The 18,261-nt window shown below is 43.3% G+C and overlaps 1 protein-coding gene across 1 annotated transcript in view; it reads left to right on the top strand.

Annotated features, from left to right (window-relative positions):
* Positions 1-18,261, top strand: part of LOC118892060 (selectin P) — a 46,151-nt gene that overhangs the window by 14,709 nt on the left and 13,181 nt on the right. The window contains exons 2-9 of the mRNA XM_036846556.1: positions 1,534-1,624; positions 3,323-3,709; positions 6,994-7,101; positions 7,573-7,758; positions 8,277-8,462; positions 10,771-10,956; positions 13,557-13,742; positions 17,058-17,243. Coding sequence (XP_036702451.1) covers positions 1,534-1,624; positions 3,323-3,709; positions 6,994-7,101; positions 7,573-7,758; positions 8,277-8,462; positions 10,771-10,956; positions 13,557-13,742; positions 17,058-17,243 — 1,516 coding nt within the window. The remainder of the gene's footprint in view (positions 1-1,533; positions 1,625-3,322; positions 3,710-6,993; positions 7,102-7,572; positions 7,759-8,276; positions 8,463-10,770; positions 10,957-13,556; positions 13,743-17,057; positions 17,244-18,261) is intronic.

Below are 18,261 nucleotides of genomic sequence, written 5' to 3'. Positions count from 1 at the left end.
GCTGTAGAACCTGGCATGGTACTCTTTGGGTACTGAATAGAAATATGGTACTAATAATAGCTGGTGATATAATACAGTCCACAGAGAACTCCATGGGATTAAGTTTCCACTAAGGAATTATCACCATACTTCCTGTGCAAATAAACAGCACCATAAATCATAACATTATGATACTCCCAGTGTTTGATAATAGGTCCTGCAGAGGCCAGTTGATTAGTGTCCTAGTTCATAAGAACACAAAATATGCCTGCTTATTTTAAAGACAATATTCAGAAACTCCTAGATGGAAAAGTGCCAGGCTTCTTATACAAAGATAACCCCACTATCTGGGAGACTTGCACTGATTTGTGTTGTATCCACCTCACTGTCTGGTCTGGCTGTAGTCAACAGTGTATATGCACTGTGCACGTGCACACACACACTACCACCAACCCCCTCCCCATACAGCCTACATCATCCATCTCTGGAGCCCAGCTGTGGCAATTGAGAATTTCTATATGGGAAGGGTTTGGGGTAGCAATCTGGCTGGAAGAGCAATAAAGCTTCAGTTGCAAAGCAGATGCACAATTTTTATGTTGGTGGTTATATTGGGGTAGCTCTGGATGAGTACAGATGTGGCAGCTAGGCTTGGTCATGTCACGTATTCTATCATTGACAACAACGCAGCATGGATTTGAAAGCCTGGAGGTTTACAAAAGTAAAAAAGTAAAGTGGAAAAAGCTCTTGTTTCAAAGTCAGGCTCTGCTTCTGTCCTTTTGAATGTTACTTTAGACTCTTCAACCTTCAGTATTTTCATGTGTGACATGAGGGTGTTGGATGAACATTTACAGAACTTATTTGTCTAAAAACGCTTTAAAAATGTTAATAGATTTGATGAAATCCCAACAGAAGGGAGCTCATAAGAAATCATACTTGCTATAGATCCAAGGAAAATAAGTTTATTATTCATATATTAATAAAAATTAAATATATATGTATGTATACACGTATACATTAAGCATTGGATAATATTATAGATGTATGCTGAAATGATAAAGCAAGAAAAGAAAACATAGATCAATAATACAGGATAGACGACATAGCACAGCACAATTAGTTGATGCTCTGTGCATCAAAGTATAGGTCAGACAACTGTGTGGATCATAGAGTTCCTGTGTGACTTCCTATTAATCTTGGGTATGGCATACCAGTTCTTAAAGGGAGATTACTGCATAATAAGTAATGACAGTGTTTTTTTACATAAATATTACAAAATATGTCAGAAAAGCAAATACTAGTGGCACAAAGTAGTTACTCAATAAATATTTGTTGAATGAATGAAGAAATGAATTTTGTCCTGAGCCTTGGTGCAGTGTCCGACTGGCGTAGGACTCAAGCAGAGCAGTGAGAAATAAAAAGGGAGCAGAGGGCTTGAGCCACCCCCTAACGGAAACAGGCAGGATTGTAACTCAATACCATGGTTATTAACTAGAATTTTTTGGCCACACTGATTGCACATGGATACTAAAAGGAAGTTTTCTTTTCTTATTACAGGCCAGCTGCCTAAAAGCCATCTGGAACTGGAGATTTCAGAGAGTGGTCTTCAGAACCACCCAACTCTTTTGCTTCAGTGCCCTGATCTCTGGTAAAGTTTATGCTAACCCTTCACCTGGCCCTCAGTGATTAGGGTAACTTCTCCAAGTGGGAGAAGTTAAGGATGGTAGCCGGTTGTTGTGAGGTATTAGAAAACAGTTCAAGCCCAGATTCCTGGAGGAAAAATGCACCTGACACCATCCTATTGGTAGAAAAGGCTTCAGGAAGAACGTAAACAGATATACCCAGGGCCAACTTATCCATTAGATTCAATAGACACAGGCCCACGTTACTTTTAGGGACCCACAAAAATGCTTTAATTTCTTTAAAAATCATTTCCTTCTAGGCCCAACAAAAATGTTTTAGTGTATAATACTAATATGTTCATCTTTATACCAATGCAGTTATAAAATACAGTTTTTAATATTTTATTATTGAGGAAGGGAACTCCAAAGGCAAAACTGCCTAGAGTCCATGCAAGCCAATATGCAGCCCTGGTGACATCAGAATAAAGTCTTCAGGCAAAAAAATGCCACAGAGGTGCCTGTGAGGGAGGGACAGACGGAAACGACCCTCTTGTGGGCAGCAGAGAAGAAGGTTGAATAGGAACGAGACTTTATAAACAGGAAAAAGAGCCATTTCCAGGTTTGATTGCTTACATTGTACACCTCTTCACATGGGAACTGGCCTCTTCTGGCTGGGGTGAGCTCCCACCGGCTAGGATAACAATACCGCGCATCATAGTGCCCTTTATACCTTTAAGGGGCACATTCTTTATTTCATTTGAGTTCACAAACATCTCTTTAAAAGGCCTGTTTTAAGCCCTGTGTTAACAAGTGAGTAAGCAGAGATGGAGGAAGTAGAGTAATTTATCAAAGGGAAACGGCCCAGAGCAGTGGGATGAGTGTAAGATTGCAAACCGGGAGATACAATGAGCCTTTGCCACAAACCTGTTGTGTTTCACCCAACAAGTATGGAGAGAATGCCTGTTAAGTGCCAGGCTCTGTGCTTGGTGTTAAGAATCCAGAGGTAAAAAGAGACCACCATCAGGATTCAAAATCAAGCACATGCGACCCATGTCATATAGACAGATGCTGCAATACCTAGCAGTAAGGGAGGTGGAGACAGAGAAGGGTGCAGTGGGAGCTGAATACCAAGCCCACCTGGAGAAGTCAGGAAAGTAGGGGAGGAAAGTTACCACGCTAAGCGGGCAGGGCAGCCAGAAGAGCAGGAAGAGCACGTGCAAAGGCATGGAAGTGGGACTTAACGTTTTGCTAAAAAAGTAAATATGGTGGGTGATGAGGCTGGACCAGCAGGTAGGTGTCAGATCATAAAGCATCTTACTTTCCGTGTGAAGATGTAGCACCTGGAGATATGAGGCAGCCACTGAGACATTTTCCATGTCATTTACTTTGGTCTTGGGCAAATTATTTAATGTCTCCTCCATTTATAAAAGGAGAAGATTAGATGACCTCTACGGTCCCTTCCAATTCTGGTGTCTTATGATTCCAGATCTTGAATACCAAGGATCCTCAGAAGAGGACATTTTCTTATTCCATCTTCATGTATACTTTCAAGTAAAGATGGAAACCACTCTTTTTCCTTCAAACAACCAGATTAGACATAAAACGGTCATGTTTTTGGTATCTGTCTTCTAGTCCAACTCATCTGACTACACAGAAGTGTACTTATGCTCACAATCTCCTTCTCATTAGGGGTGCTAACCTGACCCACACTTTCCTTTCCTTAGAGCTAATTAACCAGAAAGAAGTGGCAGCGTGGACCTATCACTACAGCAACAAATCATATTCATGGAATTATTCCCGGGCATTCTGCCAGAAGTACTACACGGATTTAGTAGCTATCCAGAATAAAAATGAGATTGCTTACCTCAATGAGGCCATACCTTACTACAGTTCTTACTACTGGATTGGGATCCGAAAGATCAACAACCAGTGGACCTGGGTGGGAACCAGAAAGACTCTCACCGAGGAGGCTGAGAACTGGGCTGACAACGAGCCCAACAACAAGAAGAACAATCAGGACTGCGTGGAGATCTACATCAAGAGCTCGTCAGCCCCTGGCAAGTGGAATGACGAGCCCTGCGGGAAAAAAAAGCGGGCGCTGTGCTATACAGGTAGGGTCTTTTCTGCACTGAAATCTGACTGTTTATAAAAAAAAAATGCCTTCCCTGCTTCGTTAATATAGCCCCTGAGTCAATAGCATTGAGTCTCAAAGTCAGGGACATGAAAACAAAGAGTAAACTGTCAATCAAGCAGCATTATTGAGCACCTTGAAGAATATAAGCTCAGGATTAGAGAAAACTGGCCTTTTGAAGCCAGAAGGAAATTTTAAATATCATCTGGTCCACCCTTCTGGAGAGTGAAGAATCAATGTATTGATTGATTTCATCTAATGTATAATTGATGAAATAGATGCTCAGGAAATTTGTCTCCTAAAATTTATGTCCAGAGCTTTTTTGTACCACTGTGCCCTAGAATAAGAGACTGTGTAAGTTGAGAGGGAACTTGGCCTTGCCTCTAGGAGATACAGTTGTAACTAATACCTATCGAACATCAGTACGTTCCAGGCATCACTATTAGTTCATGTGTCGTTAGTCCATTTAGTATTAGTTGCATTTAGTCCTCATGAGAACCTCATCAATCAGCTCCATCTACTGCCCTCATTTTGCTGATGAGGGAAAGGCTCAGAGCTATTCAAGAACCTGCCCAAGATTCTGAGTTCCTTGATGATGGAGCCAGTTTCAAACTCATGTTTACTCCAAAGGTGGTATTTTTAGTCACATATGCGACCACACTCTTTGCTCAACATTCTCAGGAGGCAATTTGAGAACATGACCAAGGGTGACAGTGCTTTACAGATTTCCTTCAACAACAACATATCTCCAGGTCCATTGGACTTTGGTAGGGGACGAGGGGTGAGGAAAGGGAATAGGTAACTGAAGGTGAGATCCTGTGAGTATATTTGATTCTCCACTCTCCAGATTCCAGAGTAAGCAGACCTGCGTGAAAGCTTGGTCTTCCTGTGGTCATGTGCCTCGTGCCAGAACTCATTCCATCTTTCTGATGTGGCTTCCCATCCAGAGGAGCCCACCTTGCCCTGGGTAGCGTACAAACACTGTAGCTAGGGAGAGTATGGACTGCCCTGGGCAAGAGAGTCCTGAATACTCTGAAGCTTCTTCTTCAATAAATCGTCTTACAGAAGCCACCCACACTCTGCTATATATGTTCTAAATTTGTTAGATTATAAACACCTCCCCTCAGAAGCCCTCAACAATAATGGAACAGAATACAGAGTATAGAGTATTCCCTGTACTTTCTCCCTCTCCTCATACAGCCTCCTGGCTGAGGGGAAACATATCCATACACGCGTTGTCATGTAGTCAGAGCTCATTTTACAAATAACTTATTCTTATATTTAATAAATAAAATAATGACCTGTTCTTTAGAGGCCAGGACGGACGTTACGAGAGGGTTATCTCACCCTACTGCTCTGTCAGTCAGCTCCCTACCCTTCCTGGGCTATGCCTCCCTACAACTGTCCTGATCAGATTATCTTGGCTGCCACGAGGTGTTCCAATATGCCACTTCTTCCCCTCCCCACTCAAACTTCAGCCTCCATATCTGCAAGATAGTCTTCCTCAACAAAGCTTGCGAGGAAGAAAAGAGATTGAAAATTACTGGCATGAATGATAATGAACAAGGCCACTCCCATAGCCTGCAACAACGGCAGGCGTCACTAATTGGTACAATTTCACCCGAACACAGTTGGCTTCTACCTCCGCTAATACAATACTCTAGGCATTGATTGCCATTTTGCCATCCAAGATGTAATGAATGTAGGGAACTATCAGTTCTCTGTGGGAGATAGATGAGAAATAGATAGGTACACTACACTGCAACAAGAAAACTAAGCTGGAATAATTCCCTAAATGTCAGGATTGCTTAGACCTCAGAACAAGGTGTCAAGGAAAAAAAAAAAAAACGATTGATTCATTGAATCACCATTATGTTCCTTCCTGGAGATCCAAGAAATAGATAAATTATTAACCTGCCTGGAAACCCTGAAATGGAATAGAATACAGAACATTGGCTGTTTTTCCATTCCTAGAGTTCTGAGATCCTGAGGAAGCTACAGTCAGGACAAAATTTTTATGCTCCGAGAGCATAGGGCAGTCAGGTATTACTGTAAGGCACTGGTGGGTCAAGGTGAATAGGGTGGAAGACATGGACCAAACTTCTATTTAGGAGCTCCTGTTGCTTCCTGCATCTTCTCTTTACCTGGAACCCTTCCCAGTGGTTCAGTGCAGCTTCACCAAACTTACTGGCTGCCATGGGAACTTCCTGCTGTAGAACACTGCATGGCTTAGAGAGCTACAGCATCTCAGGGTTAAGAGGGACTATAGAGACCAATAGCACAACCCGCTATGTGACATATGGATTGCCTCTTGTGATAGATCCCAATGTGGACCAGTGGTTGGCTGGGCTTAGGAAACACCACCAGAAAAGAGTCCAGCGACAGACCTTGCTCCCAGCTATGACCTCATCAATAAAAACACTCTCAGCGCTTTCATGGTATCAATTCTAATACTAATCGACCACCAAGGGCATAGTGCATACACCCTCAACAAGTCTCTTACAGGAAAGAAACTCTGTCCCTTCTCTGTGCTGTCACCCAAGTGGCATAGACTTAGTGAGGAGGGCCTGGCAGGCCAGTCATCTCTGTACCATCTAAATCTGGCATATGTAGACTTGTGACACAGCTCCCCATAAGGTCATTTGTCCTTGACCATGAGTAGGTCTTAAACATCTCATTCAGCTCCTCTGCTCCTCCGCCATGTGGTGTTGGGCATAGCCTTAAAACAGACCAACGGTGGAAGGGCTTTGGCCCTAACATTGGGCAGGTTGGGCTCAAAGAAGTAACTTGCCTGAGGTCACAGAATATTAGGGAGTGGATTCTGACTATGTATGCACGACCCCTGCCACCCCTGGTTCCTAACCTCCATGCTGTGATATTTGTCATAGGAGTTTCCGTAATAATACAACTCTATGAACCCTCTTAGTTAAAAGCCACATGCTATTTTGTACCACACAGAGGAGTTTCACGGTCTACCCATGTATTGGTGGCTCCATTTGTCCCTCTGTGTCCACACATGGCAACCCCTCTTCAGGCAACACTAAATGCAGCCTGAAATAGAAGCCAGGGAACGCTCCAGCAGGCTCCGACAGTGTCCTTCACAGGGAACAAGCTGGCTCTCCAGGGGATGCTGGGGTTTTTCTGTTGTCTGGCTAGATCAAGGTTACCCAAGTGGGACTAAGTCTGTGACTTGGAATAAGAATCCAGCTTTTCTTCCCACCTCCTGGGAACGCCCATGATTCTGACCCTTCTATATCCATGCAGCCTCCTGCCAGGATATGTCCTGCAGCAAGCAAGGAGAGTGCATTGAGACCATCGGAAACTACACCTGCTCCTGTTACCCTGGATTCTATGGACCAGAATGTGAATATGGTGAGGCCACTATTTTGTTGATAGCACTGTGGTCATTGGTCTTGTGCTAGAGGCGATGCCAGGAAGAAAATCATGTTGGAGTTGCTCCAGTGAGTAAAGGCTAGTCCTAGGACCTCTCTCTACTATCTGTCAGTCTGTCTCACTCAAATTGTCAGAGACACACACTCTGGGTTAAAACACTTTATTCTTAGAGAGAGCATTTCCTCCCCAAATCTCAAAAGGTAAAAGGGAAATGAAAAGGCAGTAAAACAAAGAGAACTCTTTCAGGCTGATTTTGCTTGTTGGGAATAAAAACCAGTGAAAGAATGATTATTTCCCAAGATGCAGCCAATACAAAGGTAAAGATGAACAGGTTGTGTTAGAAGTCCAGGGAGGTTGGTTCAGGTGGGTTATACAAACAGTTCAGCTTGTAGCAAACCTAACATTGTCTTTCCACCTGCAAAGAAAGAAATCAATATTTCGTCCCCACAGTCACAGAGTGTAGCGAATTTGACCTCCCTCAACACGTGCTCATGAACTGCAGTCACCCTCTGGGAAACTTCCCTTTCAACACAGAGTGCAGCTTCCACTGCGCTGAAGGGTACACACTGAATGGACCCAGCAAGCTGGAATGTTTGGCTTCTGGAATCTGGACGAATACGCCTCCGCAGTGTGTAGGTATGTAGACCCAGTTCTTTCCATCTTCACTCACAACTAGAATTTCAGAGGGGAGAACACGCTCCCCCCATTTAAAAGACAAGGGAAATAATGAGGATCTACATGAGATGGGAAATTCTGCTTGTGACTCTTACCCGGCAACCAGAGTAACACTAATTTTAATTTTCATGATTTTGTATCTGTGGAGTGAGGTAGTCAGTTTAGCTCTTGATTCTCAGGCAAAAGCAATACAAAAGGGTCCTTCTCCCTTTGTTAATTGCAAAGTGAACAGAGTGCAATAATGATTTAGGGGTTGGGTATTATTAATTTGATAATTTTACCTTGCTGCTTTAAAAAGTAAACAACAAAAGGATGCTTGGATCTTTCCAAACAGCTATTGAAAGTACCACTTAACCATCAAAGTTCATCACCTGCCTGACACTTTGGGAAGACGTAGACAGCTGTTGCAGCATCTTAAGGCTTCCAAGGTGCTAGGCATAACCTAAGGTCTCATGCCATTGTTCTGTGGTTGTTTTTAGCTGTCCAGTGCCCACCCCTGAGGTCTCCTGAGCAAGGAAGCATGACCTGTTTCCACTCTGCAAAACCATTCCAGCACCAGTCCAGCTGCAGCTTCAGTTGCGAAGAGGGATTTGCATTAGTTGGGCCAGAGGTGGTGCAATGCACAGCCTCGGGGGTGTGGACAGCCCCAGCTCCAGTGTGTAAAGGTGAGTTTCAGGCAGTTGGGGATGTATAATGTCCACTGCACCTGGTTCTTGCTGGGAGCACAGATGAAACTGGCTAGCTTATGGAGAAACTGGCCTGAATCACCATAACTTGACTCTCCTTTCACCTACCACTCAGCTAGATTGTGTTCATCTGAGATAGGAAAAGAGTGTCAGGCTCTAGAAAAAAAAAAAAAGAGGATGATTTTACTACTTATTTTAAACAAAATTTAAAAGTCCTCCTTTCGCCCAAACTCACTGCCCTCAAGCAATTTCAGAACGACCTCATTCATAAATTTCACGTAAGAGGGAAAGGGTAGCATCTACATCTGTAAGTAGACACTAGAAGACCTACCAGGACAGGTTTATAGCAGTAAAAGGAATAAAGGACATTAGAAAAAGCTTGAAGGAGTCTTTTATTTTAAAGAGATTTAGGTCCCCCTGAAGCCTGGTACTACATACAAGTCTGGACAAACATCACTAGGGTCTCCTGAACCTTACAGATTCCTAGCGCCACCTGGATTTCCAGAGGTGGTTTCACCATTGCTCTCTAGCTGTGGGCATGGTTTTTCTCCTTCCTCAGTTCCTTTCTCTCTGTCCTTGGTTGTTCTCTCCATCTATGCAGTGTCAGCTCCCGGAAGCCCCTAGCAAAGGAACCCTGGACTGTGTCCACCCCCTCACTGCCTTTGCAATGGCTCCAGCTGCAAATTTGAATGTGAACCTGACCATCGAGTGAGGGGCTGGGACACACTCTGCTGCACTGGCCCTGGCTGGGGGACTGCACCCTTGCCAACCTTTGAGGGTAGGATTTTTCATTAGCAGCCCCCAGTGCACCGGGAAGGAGTCACAGCACAGTGGAAAGATCAAGGGCTCTTAACGTCAGGATGACCTCCTCCAGGCTCTGGCACTGAAACAGGTTGTCCAACGTCCGGGAGGCATGGTTTTCTCCTCCATGAAATGAGCTACGAATTGCAAGGAGCTTCAATGAGGATGAAGTATATAAAAAGTATACAATTCAATAGCTTGTATAATGTACCTCGCAGACAGCCTTTGTTTCTGCCTCTTTTTTCCCTCCCTGCCTCATTGGTGTATAGGAGCTGTGGGTCAGTGTCCTTCCTATACTTCAGATGGAGTCAGAACAGTGGCTACTAGGACACAGAGAGAGATTGCTCCTCATAGCCCTCAGTGGTAGCCTTTGACAAAGGATCGAAGGAACACTGCATTGAAAAAGAGGTTGTGACACAATTCTAGACAGTTAGCTAATACCACAAAACTGAATTCCGTGTAATCGCCTCACACCTTCATCTTATAAAGCAAAAATGGGGACTAGGATGGGGGGAAATGAAATGTTGGATTAGGGAATTCCCGGGAGACCTGGATTATTAAACCCAGCTCTACTACTGTCTACATATAAGACCTTAGGGATGTCACTTAAAATTTCTGGACCTCACTTTTCTCATCTGCCAAGTAAGCGAGAAACACTAGAGGGTCTTTGGTTCTTAAATGCCCTGATTCTGTAAAAAACAGAGGTCTAAGGTCGCAGTGTACAGGTAGTCTTTATACTCTGGAAAACTCCAGGAGTATCCTGGAGATGAAATGCTTTGTCAAGGAAGAGCAGGAGGAAGCCAGTCTTTATCAGAACTGAGGTCACTCGGGGCTTAATTGTGCTCAGGAACTGACCTTGGGCTGCACTCACTTGGCAATTGAAGTCTGATTAGGATGACATCCTGTGTTCAAGAGACAAGGCTCTTTCAGCATCATTTTATAGGGCTCGGTATTAGAGTGCCAACAATAAGCTATGTTGTTCCAGCTTTTTCCTTAAAAGTCCAGTCTGTTCTATATCTCCTCCTTCCAGATCCAATTTCACAAATATTGCCAATAAATATTTAAATAGCACCTTCAATGTCCGAAACACTGCCAGGCTCTGGTAATACAACTCTGGAAGAATGACACCAGCCTCAAGGAGACTGCGGTCTAAGGGGCAGAATTACAGTAATGCATGAACAGCTCAACAACAGGGGCTGTGGGAGCACACGGGAAGAGCTTCTAGCCCGAGCTGGGGTGGGCAGGGAAGGCTTCTTAAGGAAAGTGAAGTCTAAGCTGAGACTCGAAGGGCAGGTGAGTGATCCAGGTAAAGAGGGGCATGGCAAGGTGTTCCCGGCAGATACCTCTTTTCGTAAAAGGAGGATTTAGGGTTCTGCATATACTGACAATGTGGGTTGAAAAGATGGAGCATCTCTCAAGGGGCTCTTCTGAGAAAGAATTGAGCCCTTCTACTGCCCAGTATCAGACAATCACTTTTTCCATTTAGCCATTGCCTGTGAACCTCTGGAGAGTCCTGTGCATGGAAGCATGGATTGCTCCCTGTCTTCAAGAGCATTTCAGTACAACACCAACTGTAGCTTTCGTTGTGCTGTGGGTTTCACACTGAGAGGAGCTGGCACAGTTCGATGTGCTGATTTGGGACAGTGGACGGCGCCAGCCCCAGTCTGTCAAGGTACTGTGATAGCAGAACGTTGCTTCCATGCCTCTCAGCTTATTCAAGGCATCAGCATGTGCACTTAGTTCCGTCATTCATTTATTATTCAAACATTCACTAAGACTCTACTATGTTCCAGGCCCTTTGTGTGGGCACTCGGGATGAAGTGGTGAGTGAGGGCAGTCTTAGGCATGTGTTTATTACAGTATCCTGAAACGCAAGGCATGGACTGACATGGATGTCGTGAGTTGGCGTGAAGGAGGGGGGGCTGGGAGGAAAGAATTATGCATGAGGAACAGCATGGAACAGTGGAAGGGTAATGACAAGACATTTAGTCCAGTTCTGTCATTTCCTGGCAACAAGCTTTTGGTCTCTCTGAAACTCAGTGTCACCTGAAAAATAAGAGTACTATTATCTCCCTTACCCGCCTCACTACTGGTTGTGGATTAATGTGTGTAAATGCAAGCTTAAAAATGCTACGAGGGACTTCCCTTGTGGCACAGTGGTTAAGAATCCATCTGCCAATGCAGGGGACACAGGTTCCATTTCTGGTCCGGGAAGATCCCACATGCCACAGAGTAACTAAGTCTGTGAGCCACAACTACCGAGCCTGCGCTCTAGAGCCTGCAGGACACAACTACTGAGCCCGCGCACCACAATTACTGAAGCCTGGGCGCCTAGAGCCCATGCTCTACAATGAAGAGTAGCCCCCGCTCGTTGCAACTAGAGAAAGCCTGCGCAGAGCAACGAAGACCCAACGCAGCCAAAAATAAATAAAATAAAATAAATAAATTTATTTAAAAAAACCGCTACGAGCTTTACAAATGTAGGTAAAATAATGATCATAACATTACCTTGTAAATCATATGTCTCTGATCTGATTTTACAAAGTGATCTCTTTTAAATAGTTCATGTTCTTAATATTTCGCTCTTGAAGAACTGAGGCATAGGGAAGTCACGAAGATTATTTTTTTTACAAGAGGTACCCCACAAAGAATTTATGTCCCAGAAGTGAAAATATTGGCATTTCATGTGAGATCCCAAGCAATTTATGTGAACCCTGGGTCTAAGTATACCTGATTTTAAAATGAGGCAGTGGTTTGAAAGTAGTGTCTTGAAGAGAGATGTATACGCCCATGTTCATAGCAGCATTATTCATAACAGTTAAAATGTGGAAGCAACCCAAGTGTCCATCATAGATGAATGGATAAGAAAAACGTGGTATATACATACATACAATGGAATATTATTCAGCCTTAAAAAGGAAGGAAATTCTGACATATGCTACAACATGGATGAATCTCAAGGACATTATGCTGAGTGTAGTAAGCCAATCACAAAAAGACAAGTACTGAGTGATTCCACATATAGGAGGTACTTAGAGTAGTCAAAATCACTGAGACAGAAAGTGGAATGGTTGTTGCTGGGGCCTAGAGGAGGAATAGGTAGTTGCTGTTAAATGTTCTGGAGATGGATGGTGGTGATAGTTGCACAAAAATATGAATGTACTTAATTCCACTGGAATGTACACTTAGAAATGGTTAAGTGGTAAAGGATAAGTTTTATGCTATGTGTATTTTACTACAGTTAAAAAATTGAAAAAAAGTGAGGCAGTAGAGGAATAGATCATCATACACCATGATGGTGAGGCTTAGCGAGGGGAATGGGAGGTACTGGGAATGTATTGTCTGAGAGACAAAGACACAGAGAGCCCTTTGACATGCTTAAAAGGAGACGGTCTTAAGGGGTCACTGGAGACATTCTTGTCTCCAGTCAGGTAAATGTCTAATCATCCAGAAGAGAGAATTGACTATTCTCTTAAGCATCTAGATACGTGGTTTCAATAACTCCCCTGGTAGGCCTTCCTAGCGTTTTCCACTCTGACTTTCAAGGTCTGCATCTGATGCATAGCTATAATAATTTTAAGACTATTACTACTACTGCTACTACTACTGCTGCTACTACTACTATTAGTAATAATAATAATAGATAATATTTATTGAGCATTTTAGTCAAACTCCATGAGGTAGTTAAAACTATTGCTCCCCTTTTAAAGATGAGAAAAGACTTAATATATATAGAATACATGTGCTGTCTCCATTTATGGCCATCTGCATTATATGATTGAGATCATGGTGTGTATATAATTTTTATCTTGCTTTTTCACTTGACATTGTACATTGAGACACCTCCCATATCTTTCCAAGGTGAAATATATCATATTCCTTTCATGGATCCACGATAGTTAATTTTCGGCCTCTAATTAGTGGCATTTATGTTCATTTTCAATATTTTGCTCTCACAAATAATATCATGATAAAAATTCTCTGAACTGATTTTTGATATGCATCTTGTTACATACTTAGCATAGATTCTTGGGTCCAAAAGTACGATATTTTTAAAACTATGAATACATATTGCCAAATGCTTAACATCTCCTCATAAAGTCCTTCATTTGGCATTGGGATTATATGACACTTTTCTCGTCCTCCAGGTTAAACGTGCCCAATTCAGAAATCCCTCTTGTTGGCACTAGAAAGAGTTAAGGGGTGGAAATCAATGAGTACTTGTTTATTACTTTCCTCACTCCCTTACTTTCTCACTTCCTCACTCCTTAGCGTTGCAGTGCCAGTATCTTCCAGCCTCAAACAAGGCCCAGGTGAACTGCTCCCATCCCTTTGGTGCCTTTAGGTACCAGTCGACCTGCAGCTTCACCTGTGATGAGGGCTTGCTCCTGGTGGGAGCAAGTGTGCTGCAATGCTTGGATACGGGGAACTGGAATGCTCCTTTTCCAGAATGCCAAGGTAAAATGAATTCTTTCCAGTGTCTTGGAAATAAACTGTAGGCTTATTTTAAAAAGCTGTATTTTAAAGGTGGTAACTGTCTAGGGGACAGAAACTTGAAATGGACTGGAAAATGAATAAACACTGTCATCAGGTAACCCAGGGATCCAAAATGCAAATGCCTTCAGGGGCTAGGCAGGTACCACAAGCGACAGGATGTCTGGCAAGAGGACGGTGGCAGGGGGGTGGGGTGGTGGCCTGGTGCCAACTCTGTCCTGGGGCCTTTCCCAGGATATGAAGGCTCCTACCATGAACCAGGTGGGCTGTTCTCACTTGGCTAATGATAGTATCTGGAAAGAAGGCCAGAGGGAAGAACTGGCCTCAGGATGGTTGTTCCAAGACCGATCTGGCACTTTGCTCCTAGGAACCACGGAGTACAATGGTGGAAGGGGGGTAACTCCCGGGTTTAATAGTGGAATGGGAGGGGCAGAATTTACACTTTGCAGATCTTGCAGATCTCGGAGGATGCTACAAACATCCTCCGAGATCTGTGTAAGACTGGAGAGATCCACTTAGGATAAAGTGAAGACCGATGAAAAGAGGAAGAAACTAATCTGTACAGGCAAGGTCAACAGGATTCTCAGAAGAAAAGAAGTATATCTTCAGCATAAGCATATTTATCTGCATTACACTTGATATAAAGTAAAGGCAGTTACTGTATGGAATAGAACCGGTTCTAATCATCTGTGTTTAGGAATTGAAGCACAGAGGTACGCTTTTTATACTCCCCATTCCTTTTTCTGCTCAATGTATCCAATTATTTACTTATATTTATGGCAAATACTGCTTTTAAAAAATAAAATTTTTATTTATATAAGCTACAGAAAAATAAGAAAATAGAGAAACAAAAAAATCCTCTTAAATACCTCCCCCAAATACCCAACCCTAAAACAGACACTAGTTATGTTTCTCCATTCTTGTATGAATTCTTCCAATATTTTCCCACTTTTTCCTCCATGTGATTAGTATTTTTATGATGCATATATATACAATTTTAATAATAAAATTAGGTAGGTAAAATACTAGCCAATTCTGCATTGTTTGCCTTTGCTTTTCACTTCGTACCCACTTCCAACATGAGTGAAAGCAGGCAGAAACATGTTTTTAATAAAAAGGAAACCACTTGCTATTCAGGTCACACACAAGCACACACATGCACACACACATACACACTACTGTTAAGTTAGGTCAACAGTGAGTGAATGAACGAACGAACGAACGAAGGGGCTGACCAACTCAACAGAACTGCGTGTCCTTTAGCCCCAGGCACAAGAGAGAATGGCAAGCCACAGGGGCTAGGGATGGGCACACCTTCTGAGCTGGGTCTGCAGAGACCAAGGTGAGGCTTGTGACCTTGGCTCTTCAGCTCTCACCCGGGCTACACTGAAGGCTGGATATACTACCAAGTCCACACAGCTTTGGGGAAGAACTTGGAGTCCCTGAGGAGGGGTTACAATGCTTAGCACCCTTCCGAACAACCCTGGGCTGTTCAGGGCACAGATTGCAGTTCATTGCCCCACACTGGCCCGCCTGTGGGTGTTTCACAGCAAGGAGGTTTACACTCACCATGGCTTCCTGTGACCTTCCAGTTCCCTTCCGCTTTTAGTTCTTTGTTTACTCTGACTGAACTTTCTCCTCTTGTTGCTGGGCGAGCATCAAGTGAAATACCCAAATGTGGTCTGCGCAGGAAGGTACCACGAGGCTTGCACTCACAAGCTGTTGTAATGCTCTTGAGAGAGTGTTCTCAATTTCCCTTTCCAAGGTCCCCCTTGCCCCTGTATCCCCACCCGAGCTATCAGGAGGCAAGGCCACAAAAGAGCTGCAAACGGACTCATGGTACTAACACCCTCCCAATTTGTCCTTACAGTTTATAGGCTTCTTGACTTGTCTGCTCTCCCTTACCCACCACTCCCACACTGAATACAAGAAGACTTTTCAAGTGGCAGAAAATAACTAGGTCTTTCAACAAAGGGATGAGATTGGGGGGTTGGGGGTGAAATGTAGCTGGAAAGGAGAAGCGAGGAAGGGAAGAGAGAGAAAGAGAAATAGAAAATGCTCTCAAAACCTCAAGCAGTTCAAATCAGTGGAAATGGCCCTAGGTTCATCCACACCACCACTGTCTCTGGTCTAAAGCCATACACTACCCAATCAGGCCAAACAGTGAAGAAGAAACACCCTAAACCATGTGTTCTCTTAGCCTTCATTTTTTAATGCCAATATGTTTAATCTGAGTTTTATTTCACTAATTGGCTGAGGGATATCTTGGCAGCCATTAACATTTGCATACAGAGTGTTTTCACTTTTTAGCCTTGTAAAAATCCTGGGAGCTATTTAATGCTATTCTCCACATTTTAAAGGTGAACATACTGAGGTTCAGAGAGGTTAAGTGATTTGCCAAAAGTCACAGAGCATGATCTCCAACCAAATCAAGTCCTCTAGCACCACAAACTCCACATGGATAAACTGTGGCAAAGAACCATGAGATCTTATTTACTGTTTTTTTGTAGGTGAACAAGTAGGGTCATCTGGGGCTGGTCACTGTAGGATGAGACTGGTGGGAAGAGTATCTGCAGATGGCCAGTTACATTATGTGCCTACTTTGTGTCATGATTGTTAAAATATTTTTTAATTTAATTTTTGCCTATGGCTTAGTTAACTTATTGTTTTATATAACTGAGGATCCCTGCAAGGCAAGGATTGTTTTTTCTCCCATTTCATAGATGAAGCAACTGAGATTCAGAAAGCTTATTGTCCAGAGATACATTGCTAGTAAGTAACAGAGGCAGGCTTTGGACCCAGATTCTTTCCACCACTTGGTTGGGGGAAGGAACTTCTGGAAGGGGAAAAAGTATTTTACTCCATTTCCCTATTTCCAATCACTTGTCATTGTTTTATGACAAGGTGATTAGGTCTATCTCTGAAGAAGGTATCAAGGAAGCAGCCAGTCCTTCTCCTGTCCGGGGGCAACTAACATGAGCTGCATCACTATCTTTCCCAACAAAGCACCAGCTGCCTTTTAAATCACCTCTAAAGCTCTTTGGGAGTGAGCATTTCAGGATACCAATCCACTGTCAACTGCTGCTATTTCACATGTACAAGACTTCTACCTGGTGACAAAGCACCATGAAATTCAAACAATCATTTCTAACCCCATGCTGCCCTGGTACGTTAAGGACACACACACTCACACACACACACACACGCACACACACACTGATTTAAGTTTCTGTGTTCTAAAACAACCTACTCTCTCCTCCTCGGCCACGCCCATGGTAGCCGTTACCTGCGCACCTCTCCCAAACCCGCAGAATGGAACAAAGACCTGTGTCCAGCCTCTTGGAGATTCCAGTTATAAGGCCACATGCCAGTTCACCTGTGATGAGGGATTCTCTTTATCTGGACCGGAAAGATTGGACTGTACTCCATCTGGACACTGGACAGATTTCCCACCAACGTGTGACGGTAGGACCATGGGTCTATCCTCTTTTACAGCTTCTCAAGTAACAGTATAGAATGGAGGATCATCAGGAATTCAGGTAAACCTGTTCTTAAGCTAAAGGAAGCTTTCTCCACAAAGCATAACAATCTAGACCAAAGCTTTTCTCTCTCTCTCTCTCTGAATGTTCTTTTTTTTTTTTTTATAAATTTATTTATTTATTTGCTGCACTGGGTCTTTATTGCTGTGCGCGGGCATTCTTTAGTCATGGCGAACGGGGGCTACTCTTTGTTGTGGTGCGCGGGCTCTAGGCGTGCAGGCTTCAGTAGTTGTGGCTTGCAGGTTCAGTAGTCGTGGCTCGCGGGCTCTAGAGCACAGGCTCAGTAGTTGTGGTGCACGGGCTTTGTTGCTCTGCGGCATGTGGGATCTTCCTGGACCAGGGCTTGAACCCGTGTCCTCTGCATTGGCAGGCAGATTCTTAACCACTGCGCCACCAGGGAAGTCTTCTCTGAATAGTCTTATAATAATAACTTTAAACATTTCATAGTTTTATAACGTGTTTTAGCGTCACTGTGACATTTGATGTTAATAATGAGGATAGGCAGTATTGTCTCTATTTTACAGATGAGAAAATAGAGGCTCAGAGATTATGTAACTTGTCGGAATTCACACTATTAGTAAGTGATGAAGTTCAGCTATGTTACCGGGACTTTTACTTCATTATAAAGAATTTTTCTACTACACTCTTACTCATTCATTCCACCTTCATTCCACTCATCCACCTTCGCTGAGCACTACTAAGCCCCAGACACTGAGCTTACTCAGGGATGGATGTGATTTCATCCCAACCCCTCAAGGATCTCACAGTTTAACTATTTGTGTATGTTTCTCCTTGCTCAACTTCTATATGGATTATGAGCTCCTTGAGGGCAGGAACTGTGCCGCATTCCCCTTTGTATTTCCTGCAGCAACTAGACAGAAAAAAAAGTAGGTGTGTGACAAGTATCTGTTGAATTGAAGCTTATCATTTTTTTTTTTTTATAT

Source organism: Balaenoptera musculus, chromosome 1 (assembly GCF_009873245.2).
Source record: "Balaenoptera musculus isolate JJ_BM4_2016_0621 chromosome 1, mBalMus1.pri.v3, whole genome shotgun sequence".
NCBI lineage: Eukaryota > Metazoa > Chordata > Mammalia > Artiodactyla > Balaenopteridae > Balaenoptera > Balaenoptera musculus.
Note: the sequence above shows the minus strand (reverse complement) of the source record. Positions and strands in the feature narration are given on the sequence as shown.